Here is a 12624-nt window from a genome sequence, read left to right on the forward strand (position 1 = left end):
CGCCATCAAATTGCCGCCTGGCTCTTCGGCAATCTATGCCTCGGAAGCCTGTGCAGGCAGCGGTTCTTGGGCGGGCGCGGCAGGTCCAGGGCTGTCCTTCATCTCCTGGTCCTCGGATTTCTCACTTGACGCGCCACTGGCAGCCTCAAGGCCAGCTACGGCTCGCGCAACGGCCTCGAGACCCTTGGCATTTCGGATGTATTCGGGTGTCATGGGACGTGGCGGCTCTTCAGGCTGTGCCATGTCCAGTCCCGGTGGAGGCTGGGGTATTTCGCCGGTCACATCATATAGACGGGACTGAAGATGCAAAGCATACTGCCTCATACGGTATAGGTCGATCTTGCCCTGGCGGTACGTCTGCTCCATCTTCCGAAAGTCTTCGTTTTCCTGTTCCAATCGCTTGATCATGGTTTCTTTCCTTGCGCGGAATGCTCGCTTTGACCGTCAGTCAGGTGACGGAATGTTTCAGACGCAATAGAACCTACCTGCGCTGCGCGATTCTGTGCCGCGCGCTTTGTTTGCGATAGCTCACGGTTTGGCCGTGATCGTCCGTCATGCCAGCGCTGCAGGGCCTCTGGATCGTCAGATGGAGGGGCCGGCGCAATGTTGGGCCCAGCTGCCGCCTGTAGACTCTGGTCGGCTATCTGTCGCGGCGGAAGCTGTTGCTGCATGTGCTGATCGGGCTGGCCGTGCAGGTGTTGATCCTGCTGTGGATGGGGCTGCGGGTGAGGCTGAAGGTGTTGCTGCTGCTGTGGTTGTTGCGGTGGTTGCGGTTGCGGTTGGGTTTGCTGCTGTTGCACCGTCGTCTCCTGCTGCGACGGCTCGCTCTTTGATTGCGTAGCCGCCATGTTGGCGGTTGGGGCCTGGGCTTGCGCTTCTTCTTGGCCGCGTAGGTCCGGGTGGATGTACTGGTGCTCAGCTTCGGGGCGGTTCAGGGCGCGTTTAACGTCGCGGGAAGCAGCGGCAGTGGGGTCGAATCCATTCGACGATGTTTCCTGGGGCGAGGCACTCTGTTGTTGTGGGTGCTCGCTGTGGTGCGCGTCGTCCGCTGCGCCTTGACGCTGCTCGTTCTCGCCGCGGAGGAGCTCGACTTGGGCGCGCAACTGCTGATCGTGCTCTGAGGGCAGTCATGTTAGCTCTGTGCGCGACGGTCAGGAAGTCGGATTTCGGCTCGAAAGGCCCAGGGGGGGGTGAATATGCCAACTGGCGCGCGTGGAAGAGAGCATTACAACAATGGGTTCGCGGTGAGCGATAGCAGCTCATGCAGCGACCGTGTAAGGCAGCTGGTGAGTTGACATGGACAGATTGAGTGTTGGGGACAGTGTCGGATGAGTACATTAAGGGTACCAGGCCAGTCGCGTAGATATGGCGACGACGAAGAGCGTAATGAATTGAACGTACCTTGACCGTTGTGAGGTGCAGTCGTATTCGAAGACATGATGGGAGCTTGATGGCCGGGGATGGGCGATCTTACTCAGCAATTGCGAGAGAGAGAGGCTGGCGAGGATGACTGATGAAAGTGAGATGCAGCGACTGCGTGGGTGGAGGATGGGCTTATGTAATAGACGGTGGTGCACTTTCCGAAACGGAGTTTAGCTTTCCACTGTTGTCATGTACATGTGCGGCAGCCCTCCATGCGCTTATCTGAGCAGACAGCAATCGTGCATTTCACCAAAGTTCTTTACTTGAGGGATGCAAGCAAACGATGCCGCGATCTCCGAACCAATCTGCAAGCTCGTGCGAGCAAGATTTGATGGTGTTGTCGCCTGGGCAGTTGAGCCTCCGGGTCTATTAGTCATCCGTGCGCGCGCGCCTTGTGACGCGGCTGTAGCGGCTGCGATGGATCATGCAAGGCAGGAGGCAGAAGCCATTCAAGCTTGTTGGACCGATGGCAGCATTGTTCACAGAACCCCGTGTCCTAATTAGCACGCACGTTGATTTTCCGCATTCCCTGTCATACACAACTCTTTGAGACAGCGATCGAGGAGGCCATGCACATGCCGAGGTCCCTGCCCCTCGAAGCCCGTCAATTAGCGCAACGGCTATCGTTCTGACGCTGCTCAACCACCTGACAAGCCCAGCACTCTTGTATTGATAGAAGCAAGTGCATAATGATCTGATCGATGCGGGCGCTGTCGTCCCAAGTGAAATCGCGCATACCACTTGCAATCCTCTTGAGACGCGCCGGATCGGGATTGACAGGCTGAGTCTGGCTACCCGGAACTCTGAACTACACGTCGGTCTTATTCGCTTGGCCATTATGCGTTGGAAGTGATTTCGGTGCATCTACTGAGGCGGCGTTCCTTAATAAAGGAGGGCTAGCATTTAGTTATTTGGGTTGCTGTGAATGACGCAGCAATACATGTGTGGTCCGTGAACGTGCCTCATAGTGTCACGACCAGCCCCCCAGACGACAAGACGTACTGTGGTAGGAACATGAAACGAGCAATGGAAAAAAGATAATGCCAGCATTTCCGAACTTATGTATTGCGCACGATGTATTTCCCGGATTAGCAGAGCCATGATAGTGTTGACATTTGTTCGAAATCGGAATCTCAGCACCGCTACGTACCTGACAGGAGATAAATCCCCCCACCGTACAGATACTCCAGGTGCACTTTTGCCCTTGACAACTCACAAGATGCCACCGGTAGGCTTTCGATCCGTTGTGCAAACAAAAAAGACTATACTTGGACGTATTGCGGGACGCACAATGGCAACCAAGGCTCGCTTCTCCGATGGTACAGATGAGGCTACCGCAACGCCTGCTCTCAATGCCTTGCTATCAAAACATTGGACGCTCGCAAAAGAGGGTGAAGCACTGGAGCGGAGCTTCAAATTCAAGACGTTTTCAAAGACGTGGGTATGTTCATGAATATACGACTCCCCTCCTAGCAATACTGATATTTGGTAGGACTTTATGACTGCAGTTTCGCTGCAGTGTAAAATAAAAAACCACCATCCCGAGTGGTCCAACGTAAGGACAACGGCTCTGGCCCCATACACAAGTCCGCTGACGACCAATAGGTGTACAACACGACATTTATCAGATGGACAACCCATAATCCCAAAGGTCTGTCAGACAAAGACTTGGACCTCGCGACCAAGTGTGACGCCATTGCTGCCGAGCTGGGAGAGCTGGCTCCCGAGCCCCCCAGCTGCGAGATCAGGGATGTCGCGGACAAGGCGACAACATCGGCAGGGGACTGCTGTGTCCCGAAGAAGTGAACGAGGCGCGTTAGGCGTGGCTGATCACCACTATGCAGCCATCGATCTTGTTGCGATCGCGGTTGGCGTAACCACTCATAGAAAAGGGTCCATATTGCTCGCAAGTTCAAAGTGTCTTTGAGGAAGGATTTGAGTATTAATTAAAATGTATAGTTCCCATGATAGTACCCGCATATTTACAACCGGCAGGTTTCCACGCTACACCTAACGCCACTCATGCTGCATTTGCTGGACAGGTCTAATTACCCGCAGGTCTATTCTTCTTTCGGAGTGAGTGTGCTTCTCATCAGTATCCATTTGCTCATCTTGATCTGTCGGCAACGCCGCCAGACATGTCGTGCACCGCCGTGGCAGCTTGACCAAGTGTTTACTGGGCCTTCTTCTGAGACCTGATCTTGGCGAGCTTCTTCTCGCGACGCTTCCTGTGCGCCTCGGCACCAGCCTCAGTGTCCAGCATGTAGTCCCACCAGCGGAAGCTGGAGGCGTAGTTGCCAATGAACCTCTCGTGATGCTCGTCGTGGTGGTCGGCGCCAGCCCAGACAGGAAGGAAGTGGCGCAAGCTCCAGGGGAAGTCGTAGCCCGAGTGCGCATCGATAGCCTGGAACAAACGGAGGGTGATCCAAGCGTACATGGTCAAGAGGTGCAGATCGCCGGTGATCTTGAGGAACAGGACGGGGGAGCCAACGACTCCAAGGCCGAGGAGCATGGTCTCGATGGGCGACGCGTACTCAGCGGCGAGACCGAAAGGAGCAGAGTAAGTGTGGTGCATCTTGTGGATTGCCTTGTACAGAGGACCGTAGTGCAGGCAGCGGTGGAACCAGTAGTGCCAAGTATCCTCCATGACAAAGAGAACGGCAATTGTCACGGCCATCTTGAGGAGCGATGGGAAAGGTACACCGTAGTCAATTCCGAAGTAGGTCGCGATGGGGTGGAAGAACCAAATCTGAGGAAGCTCGGCGGTGAAGTGGCTGATGAGGACGATGGCAGCGCAGTCCCACTGCTCCTTCAGAGTGGGCATCTTCTGGGGCTGGATCTTGTACTTGTGGAAGTAGGGGATCTTGTCCATGATCATGAAGGGGATGCAGCGGCCAAAGTAGACAATCTCGTGCATCAGGAAGCTCATGATACCGGTCGCGAGCGTGTCGTTCTGCATGTACATGTACCAAGCCTGCCAATAGCATCAGTATCTATCCGTGGTCGATCGGACGAGTCGGAGGGAACATACAGCCCAAAGCTTCTCGAAGTAGTTGAGGTGGACATTGTACTTGGACACCTCCTCAAGGACACCGAAGTAGTCCTGAGTCTGGTTGAAAGTACTGGCCGTGGCGTTGCTGCACAGGCGCAAGTTAGCATCGCAGGATGGATAAAGGCGCGATCGACGCGGTTACTCACACGAAGTCCATGGCTGGGACGGCAGCAAGTTACAACGAAGGGAAGGATAAGAAGTCCTAGCGAAGGAAGTGCTGACGGACCCAATACCAATGTTGTGTGAGGGAAGAGGAGGAAAGTAAGGGACGCGAAGACTTAACTTAACATCTTTCGAAGATCCAGGAGAAGGTGACCACCACAGGGGCGGCAAAAAAGATTATGGAGACGTGACCCCTGCTTGGCGGGACCGTCAAATGAGAGATGGCCTGATATGTTGAACGGCAACCGATCGGTACTAGCGTTAGTGGCTGCGTACGAATTATGCAAGTCCACTCCCATCATGATCAGATTTCCATCTCTCGGAAAGTTGTGCAGCCGGGCGCTGTACAGTTACCGACCCGTCGTATTCGTATCACTGTCGACACCGACTCAACGTGGGTGCACCGCCACATGCTCGAGCAATCACACGAGCCACGGCACACCGAGGCCAGACAAGCCACACACAGTCTCTTCCGACCGCCGATCGAGTGAAGAGGTTGAGAGCTCGATCTCAATTCCACGGATTTGCCATCTTTACTTTAGTGAGATCCACACGGAGGAACACGGTTCGTCACGCTAAACAACATCCGTAAACGTCATTTCGGTTTCCACCCAAATTCTTTGTTTTGTTGATTGTTGCGCTTCCTCTCCACCGTTCAAACAGCGCATCTTGTCGAATCGTAGCACAGCACAGCAGCTGCAGGTGTGATTTGGACGCCGGCAAACGTCCACCCGAGCTCATCCGACTTTTTTTCCAAGTTTGATGAGGGCGTGGTGTCATTGTCAGGCCCATCTGTCGACTGATCAGCTTGCCGCCTGACCTCGCTTCAACTCGAAATAAGCTATCCATCCGACAATCCCTGGAATCATCCAGTCCGGTTTCTGGTCCCGTCGTTCGCCCGGTTCTTGTCGTCCCGAGTCGGCTCATCTCCAGATGCCATGTCTCTCGTCACGGAGTACGTTCTGCTCATCATGGTCCCTGATGTCATTGGGTCAGGCATACACACACTCACTGACACTCATCTATAGCCAGGTTCGCCGTCTAGACGCATACTTGGATCGATTTCCCGTTCTCTCCGAAGAACCGTCCGAGGCAGAAAGCTCAAATTCCGAGGAGCATACCCAGCATGGTTTTGCGATAACAGACCGTGCGGCAGCGCGACGCCTGGACAGGCTGTTGCTGATTTCGCAATCGCTCAGCACGACAAACTCGTCTCGCCCACTTCTCAGCGCAAACCACATCCGGGAATTGCTGCTCGAATCCGAGATCCCTGATGTTGGCAAGCCACGAGACTACGTCACTTCTAAAAGCTTATATGAGGATGAGGTCGAGTGGCTTCTTGTGAGCAAGGCAGCTGTCCAGCTGCATGGGGTGGTTCTTAACACATTGCTGGATCGGATCATTCCCTTGAACGACGACATTTGGTACTGGGACGATGTGCTCAACTCATATACATACAGCAGCCTGTACGCAATCCAGACATCACCTTGGCGCTTTGGTGCATGGTCAATGGACATCTACCATGAGAGCATGGCCAGGTTACGGACAGCGTCTGCTACCGATTCGGCAGGACACCTCATCAACTCAGCGCATGAGGGCCTGACACAACAATGGAGGCAATTCTACGGCATCGTCAGCGACAGCATTCGCGAACGTTCCTTCTCCAACATTCAGCGCAAAGCCCTGTCACCTGTCGCTTTTTGTCGAACTGAAGCTAGGCGCAAGCAGGCCCAGCTGAAGAAGTTGCGCGAAATAACCGCGTGCGGTCTGGGTGTTCTCATGTCCGAGGGGTTGCAGTTTAGCCAGGATGACGACAAGACCAACGTCTTTGACGCCAACGACCTCAAAGGAACGGTTGAGCGGAGTGTGGCCCTGCTGGATATGGTGCTTAAGGAGGTCTCCAATACGGGCACGAGCATTACCGACTTTGAGGAAAAGGTGTTCCTCGGCGTGGAAAGCGATACGGAATTATCAACCCATGCCGAAGACGCCAACGAGCCCAGGCGCCCAGCCATCCTCGGTCGGCGTCTGTTGCATATCATTGAGAAAGTTCTGCCGCAGCACCAACGTCAGATGTCATTGCTGGTCAAACACAGTGGCCGCCCTTCGCGCCTTGTACGATACTGGCTTCCTAGCGTTGCTGCCATGGTCTCTTCAACTACAATCCTCCGGATTCTCGTCAATCGAAAAGCTGAGATCCTGAGCTGGATTGCCGACTTTGGCGTGACCGTCCGGGACTTTTGGTTCAATTGGGTTGTTGAACCGACGACAAAGGTCATCCAGACAATCCGCCACGACAAGAGCAGCGAGATCGCCATCATGAGCCGAGACAGTCTAAGGGCTGATCGTGAGAGCTTGGAGAGGATGGTAGTAGACTTTGCCACTGATAAACCTCACTTTGCTGATGTCAACACGTCATCACTCACGCAAGAGCAAATTTCAGCGATTCGGACGAAGGTGGCCCAGGGAGATGTGACGCCCGTGCTGAAGGCTTTCGAGCAGGATCTTAGGAGCCCCTTCATGGGTGCTGTGCGCGGGGACCTGGTTCGCTCTCTGCTTATCCAAGTACAGAAGACCAAGGTCGACCTGGAAGTCGCAATGACTGGCATTGATGCCTTGCTGAAGAGCCAGGAGTTGGTCTTTGGCTTCGTGGGGCTCACACCAGGTGTCTTGGTCTCCATTGGAGTCTTCCAATATCTACGCAACGTCTTCGGAAGCCGCTCAGGCCAACGCAAAACTAAGAAATCTACGCGAGCCGTCCGGGTTATGCGCAATATTGACCGCGTATTGTCCGATGCCCGGCCCGCGGAGAACAGCAACATCTTGTCCTACAAAGATCATGGCCTCTTGCTGTGCGAAGTGCACGTACTGAGGTGCCTTGCCGGTAAAATTATGCCACATGACATCAGAAGGGACTTTCTCGAGGATCTATCAGACCTTGAGAAGATGAAGGGTATCGACGTGCAGGCCAAGGCACTGAACAGGCTCCGGTGGGCTTACGCAAAATGGTTGCAGTAGGTTCATAGATATAGGTTCCCCCCTTAAAGGGAAACCATTCAAAATTTAAAAGAAGAAGTAAACACATATGAGTATTTCACTCTAGCTCTATGCTCTTGGCGTGCCGTGATTGCTATGTTCGTTCCTAATATTCCCTTGTTAAGGTCCCGCCGCGCCCGAATAATCCATAGGACAACCCAGGTGAGATACGCTGACGCCGTTTAACGATGATGTTGTATGGAGCATAGGAATGGTGTGCTCAACCCAGGAGTTTCTGCAGGTCAGCCAAGCGCGTCTCCTTGGCCTTCTTTTTGTTCTCTCCTTTCTCATGGAAAGCCTTGCTGACGAGCTCCCTCTTGTCGCGCTGAATATCCAGTACTCGGTCCTCCACCGATCCCTCCATCACGAGACGGAAGACTGTCGTCTCGCGCGTTTGCCCTAGTCGGTGCACGCGGTCAATAGCCTGGTCCTCGATCGCAGGCGCCCACCCTAGTAGTGTTAGTGATCGTGTGAGTGTCAGATGGAAAGGGAGGGGGTCTCACAGCTGTCAGAAAGAATAACAGTGTCCGCAGACACCAGATTTAGTCCCACGCTACAGACTGACAGACTTGCGAGCATGACTCGTGTTTCGTCGTCGTTGTCTAGCGCAGCGATGGCTTGATCGCGTTTGGCAATGTTCATGCTACCATCAATCCTGGTGAACTTGATGCCTTTTGCTTCAAGCTGGGCCTGCACGACGGTCAGGAAGCTCGTCCACTGCGAGAAGACGATGACTTTGGAACCGCGCTTGTTCGTCACCGCCTTGATGATCTGGGTGATTGCTTCAGTCTTGGAGCTCTGCGTCTCGCCGTCAAAGTTGACGTCGGCCTCGCCTTCTTCCGGGGCTGGTTCGAGGAGGTGATCTTCCTCCAGCTGGTTACGACACATGGGGCACTTGTGTTGGATCTGGATTGCGCGAGTTATGCACCCGCGGCAGAAAACGTGCTTGCAGTGTGTGATGACTGGTGCAGCAGGAGTATCGTAGCAGATGGCGCAGTCTTCTTGCGACTCAATGTAGAGCCTGAGAGCTTCTTGGAGCAGTGCAGTATTCTTCGGCGTCAATTCCACAACGTCCTCGTCCTCTAGCAGACGCATGAGATCCTCCACGCGGGATTTGCACAGGGTCCAATGGTTGCAGCTATGAGAGATGTCAGCCCACGGTCGGATCAAGTGAGTAAAGAGCGCAGGCACTAGGGATAACGTACACTTGGCGGAGTCGCAATAGACGTTCAAGCACATTGGTGAAGCGACCACCTGTCTGAACATTCTCCCTGGCTTGAAACTGCTCCAAAGCACCTTTGGCTTCTGCCAGTAGTGCGTCGTACTTCTGCTTCTCCTCAGGGTAGAATGGAATGCGCTGTACAAACTCCTTCTTCTCAGGTAGCTTGAGGTCGACAAACTTCATGTCCTTTCGGCGCCTCAAGCACACGTCCTGCATGAGGTTCTGCAGGAGCGCCTCGCCCACGCGGTCACTATCTCCCAGCCTGCGTGTTATCACGCTGTTGAAGATGTCTGGTTGCTCGATGCCACCCCTAATGCCAAGGAACCTGACCAGAGATTGAAGATCCTTCACGTGGTTGATGATCGGTGTGCCTGTGAGGACCCAGCGTGACTTGGCCTGGAGCTTGTAAGCGGCCATGGCCACCTTTGTCTTCGAGTTTCGAATCGTGTGGCCTTCATCGAGAACCACGCGCCGCCACTCCACCTTGTCTGATGTCAAGATGCTGTCTGACGTGAGTTTTCCGTAGCTTGTGATGACAACGTCATATTCCAACAGTTCCTTGGCGGTTAGTTTCTTGCCGACGTGGTAGATTATGGTCGAAGGCTGATTCTCCTTGCGGACATGTCTCTGTATTTGCTGCTCCCAGTTGCTCATCACACTCACGGGGGCGACGATCAGTGTTGAGCCTGGACCACCTGTAACAATAAGGCTGATCGTCTCGAGAGTTTTGCCGAGACCCATGTCATCGGCGAGTATACCACCAGAGAGGAGCTGTGGTGGAATTTTCGTGTAGAAGTCGGTCGCAATGTTCCAATACAACTTGTTCGGGTGCCGTCTCCAGAGCTGCACTGCGTCATCCTTGTCGGTATTGGGAAGCGAGGGATGCTCCTTTGCCGTCATCCACGCCAGCGCTTGCAGTTGGTATGGTAGCAATGTCGCGGACAGTTGGGGAGGCTGTGCCGCCTGAGGCATCTGTGCGAGCTGTTCCTCGCTAAGAGCCAAGGTCTTGATCGCATCCTTGTCTGCCCTAAAGTCCACAGCCTCGCTGTTGCTGAGCAGGCTCACAAGTGTAACAGTTGGTTCGTCCTCGATGACGACGGCTTCCCCTACGCCAGCGGTTGACCCTCCGTTCCGCAAATCTTGAATGCGCCTCCGAGCTTCAGCATCCTTCTTAGTCTGCTTAAGCTGCGTTGCTTTCACGAGCTTGTCCTTTTTTAGGTTGGCCTCGATGGTGGCTCTCTGTGTGGCATCACTCGGTCCATAGAAGGAGAGCTTGGCTGGACAGTCGTAGAACCCCTTCTCGCCGGTCAGTTGACCCTCTATCACCAAGTCACCGCGGTCCTACGCACGTCAGACAAGCCCAGTGAGATCCAGTCTTCGGACTTACGACATAGGGAGCGAGCTTCGTCACTACCTTCCTAGGTAGATGACCAACTTGCTGGCCCATTACATTGTCAATACGAATTGCGTTGCTGTCGAACTGGACATTGGTCAGCAGATACTTGTCAACACGTGAGCCCTGGCCGTACCTTGTTCTGTGGTTCTCTGATGCACAAGACAAGTTCGCCCGGAGACACGCGACCGTTATAATATCTTATACCAACGATCTTTCCGTCTAGTCTTCATCAGCAAAGAGACTCACTATTTAGATTTCAAGAGGAATATACCAAATGTCCCGTACAGCTCTCTAATTGGTCCATCATCTTCCTGAGTCAAGTCCACAGAGTCCGGCTCGAGAGTTAGTGTAGGCGTCGGGATGGATGTGGATGTCGCGTAGTGAAGCCTTCTTGTCTGTGAGGGGGGTTCGTGGTCACTGTTCTCGCCGGTGAGGTCGACCACGTCGCGCCAGCTCCTCTTTCGAGGTTGAGACATACTGAGTGCGGTCTTGGTTAAGTTTCATCAAAGGATTAAGCACAAGACATCCAGTTGAGTTTGTAGAGTGATGCAGAAGTAACAACACCGTGTTCTTGTCACAGCCGAAGCAATTGATCCTGCTGAGCGTATCCTAGTCGAAAGTGAAGATTGGCTCACAATTGTATCAGCTCAGACGCGGTTGTGGTGACGCGATTGTAGATCAGAAGCGCCAACACGATCCGGGGTTATTTTCAGGGCCTAATGACTGAGTCGCGCTAATGATTACAGGGCCTCCGACACTGAACAAAGCGACGGCACGACGAACAACCGCCTCGGATAACGAGACCGGGTTCTAATTATGAAGGAATCTGTCAATAGGGGTATTCAGTACTACTGTGATTGATAGGCGTTTCTTATACACCTGGGTTGCAGTTGATAGTGTGCCTGACAGGAGATGATGAGGCAGCGCAGACCAGAAAGAAAGGCATGGATGCAACCCGAAACTGTCGCTCAAGAGGTGCTTGAATAATTGAATTACAGACTCATTATGACCCGCGCATAGCTGCTCAACAATTGACGAGGTGCAAAAGCACCAATTCACAAGTATTCATGCCAGGACCGCAGATGCTTGGAGTTCACAGCTGATGACTCATCAGGGTTTATCTAACGCCCGCCGACAGCCCGCGCAGCCACAATTTGGCCGACGCAGAGAGGCAATGCCGCGATCACGCAATCGAGAGCACGGCTGTCGGAACAATTGAGGCAAGAGCTACAGGATCAAGTGAAAGAACAGCACCACCACTCGTCACCTCCTCTTTTCCCAATTACATCTTTTCACATTCTCGTTGTGGTTTCGCATACTGTTCGCAAAGCAACGCTTCAAATTATGCTGGTCTAATCAGGACTACTTGTATAATCTCCCTTTGCGAAGCGGCCCTCGGGTTTCGCAAGCCGACCGGCAAACATGGCCATTTCCTCCTCGCCTGGAGCGCAGATTTGGTCCCAAGAAACAAAATGTCAAACGCCGTCATTACAATCATCATGAAGTGCCCAGGGCCTTCAAAGAGATTCCTTCAACAGACGACCATATGCTGAGAAGTACTGGCAGCTCGCAACATGGCTTCGTCGACCCGTCTTCTCGTCGAAGATGTGACATCCTCCTCTAGCCACATTTGGAGGCGTGTACACTGCAGATGTCAGCCCTAGGTACGAGTGTATCGGGTTACCAGATGCTTACAATGAAGAGAGACAGCGAAGTCGCTACCTTCGTTGGTCACGCGATGGAGACCGAGTTCGTCTGCCATATACGCCACTTGGTTCTCCTTGTACGTCTTCTTGGTGATGACCTTCATTGGGCCATCACCCTGGGCAACTTCTGGAAACTCGTACCGAGTCTCCGTGAGGTTGCCGCGCAAGATTTTCATGAGGCAATGAGCATTGCCATGATCATGAATCGGGCTGCCCTTACCCGGGGACCATACGAGAACAAGCTGTTGCGTTTGGGTTAGTCGTTGACCTTGTGGATCATCTCCAAGCGGAATGCCTACCAGGTTGCTTTTCCCGTTTCCTTCGTCGACAAGGTTTCTAGTGTAGCCGCGGCTGGAATCGCCAAAGGCATACCTAGACCACTCCTGATCGGAGCTGTCATAATCTCGCATTAGGTCCGACAAGAAGTTTACATCGATATCGTCCGAAGTCAGACCCGACGAGGGGCCAAGAGCGTCCTTGAGAGCTTGCACCAATCGATCAAACCGACCGACTTCCCGGGAGCGAGCACCAAGAGCAGTTGGTTTTGAAGCGACATCAACGGCCGTCATACTGGACAATGTCATTGTGTTGGACATGGTTACAATCGTTTGGGGTGGGCGTCGTGGGA

The 12624-nt window shown here is 53.5% G+C and overlaps 7 protein-coding genes across 7 annotated transcripts; 3 read left to right on the forward strand and 4 right to left on the reverse strand.

Moving 5' to 3' along the window:
- Positions 1 to 33: 33 nt before the first annotated feature.
- F5Z01DRAFT_672512 (uncharacterized protein) lies at positions 34 to 1438 on the reverse strand (the record flags this gene model as incomplete). Its single annotated transcript, XM_046264821.1, has 3 exons — positions 34 to 435; positions 486 to 1117; positions 1402 to 1438. The coding sequence occupies 3 exons, from the start codon at positions 1436 to 1438 to the stop codon at positions 34 to 36; spliced, it is 1071 nt and encodes a 356-aa protein (XP_046119788.1).
- Positions 1439 to 2384: 946 nt separating this feature from the next.
- Positions 2385 to 3159, forward strand: F5Z01DRAFT_517168 (uncharacterized protein). Its single transcript, XM_046260399.1, has one exon. The coding sequence runs from the start codon at positions 2483 to 2485 to the stop codon at positions 2873 to 2875; it is 393 nt and encodes a 130-aa protein (XP_046119789.1). The 5' UTR covers positions 2385 to 2482; the 3' UTR covers positions 2876 to 3159.
- F5Z01DRAFT_650392 (pterin 4 alpha carbinolamine dehydratase-domain-containing protein) lies at positions 2842 to 3341 on the forward strand. Its single transcript, XM_046263163.1, has 2 exons — positions 2842 to 2977; positions 3028 to 3341. The coding sequence occupies exons 1-2, from the start codon at positions 2921 to 2923 to the stop codon at positions 3226 to 3228; spliced, it is 258 nt and encodes an 85-aa protein (XP_046119790.1). The 5' UTR covers positions 2842 to 2920; the 3' UTR covers positions 3229 to 3341.
- Positions 3342 to 4773, reverse strand: F5Z01DRAFT_650393 (sterol desaturase-like protein). The gene is made up of 3 exons (XM_046263164.1): positions 4621 to 4773; positions 4454 to 4559; positions 3342 to 4396 (listed from the first exon to the last, which is right to left on the reverse strand). Exons 1-3 carry the CDS (start codon positions 4629 to 4631, stop codon positions 3596 to 3598), a joined length of 918 nt encoding a protein of 305 aa, XP_046119791.1. The 5' UTR covers positions 4632 to 4773; the 3' UTR covers positions 3342 to 3595.
- An 801-nt stretch (positions 4774 to 5574) lies between these two features.
- On the forward strand, positions 5575 to 7654 carry F5Z01DRAFT_680416 (ATP synthase regulation protein NCA2; the record flags this gene model as incomplete). The annotated part of the gene is made up of 2 exons (XM_046265596.1): positions 5575 to 5591; positions 5665 to 7654. The coding sequence occupies 2 exons, from the start codon at positions 5575 to 5577 to the stop codon at positions 7652 to 7654; spliced, it is 2007 nt and encodes a 668-aa protein (XP_046119792.1).
- Positions 7655 to 7892: 238 nt separating this feature from the next.
- F5Z01DRAFT_619451 (SNF2 family N-terminal domain-containing protein) lies at positions 7893 to 10766 on the reverse strand (the record flags this gene model as incomplete). The annotated part of the gene is made up of 6 exons (XM_046261090.1): positions 7893 to 8122; positions 8176 to 8810; positions 8878 to 10235; positions 10282 to 10374; positions 10424 to 10509; positions 10562 to 10766. 6 exons carry the CDS (start codon positions 10764 to 10766, stop codon positions 7893 to 7895), a joined length of 2607 nt encoding a protein of 868 aa, XP_046119793.1.
- A 1041-nt stretch (positions 10767 to 11807) lies between these two features.
- On the reverse strand, positions 11808 to 12565 carry F5Z01DRAFT_619198 (RmlC-like cupin domain-containing protein; the record flags this gene model as incomplete). The annotated part of the gene is made up of 3 exons (XM_046261075.1): positions 11808 to 11935; positions 11986 to 12238; positions 12296 to 12565. The coding sequence occupies 3 exons, from the start codon at positions 12563 to 12565 to the stop codon at positions 11808 to 11810; spliced, it is 651 nt and encodes a 216-aa protein (XP_046119794.1).
- Positions 12566 to 12624: the final 59 nt, after the last annotated feature.

Source organism: Emericellopsis atlantica (genome assembly GCF_019669845.1).
Source record: "Emericellopsis atlantica unplaced genomic scaffold F5Z01scaffold_8, whole genome shotgun sequence".
NCBI classification, from domain to species: Eukaryota; Fungi; Ascomycota; class Sordariomycetes; order Hypocreales; family Bionectriaceae; genus Emericellopsis; species Emericellopsis atlantica.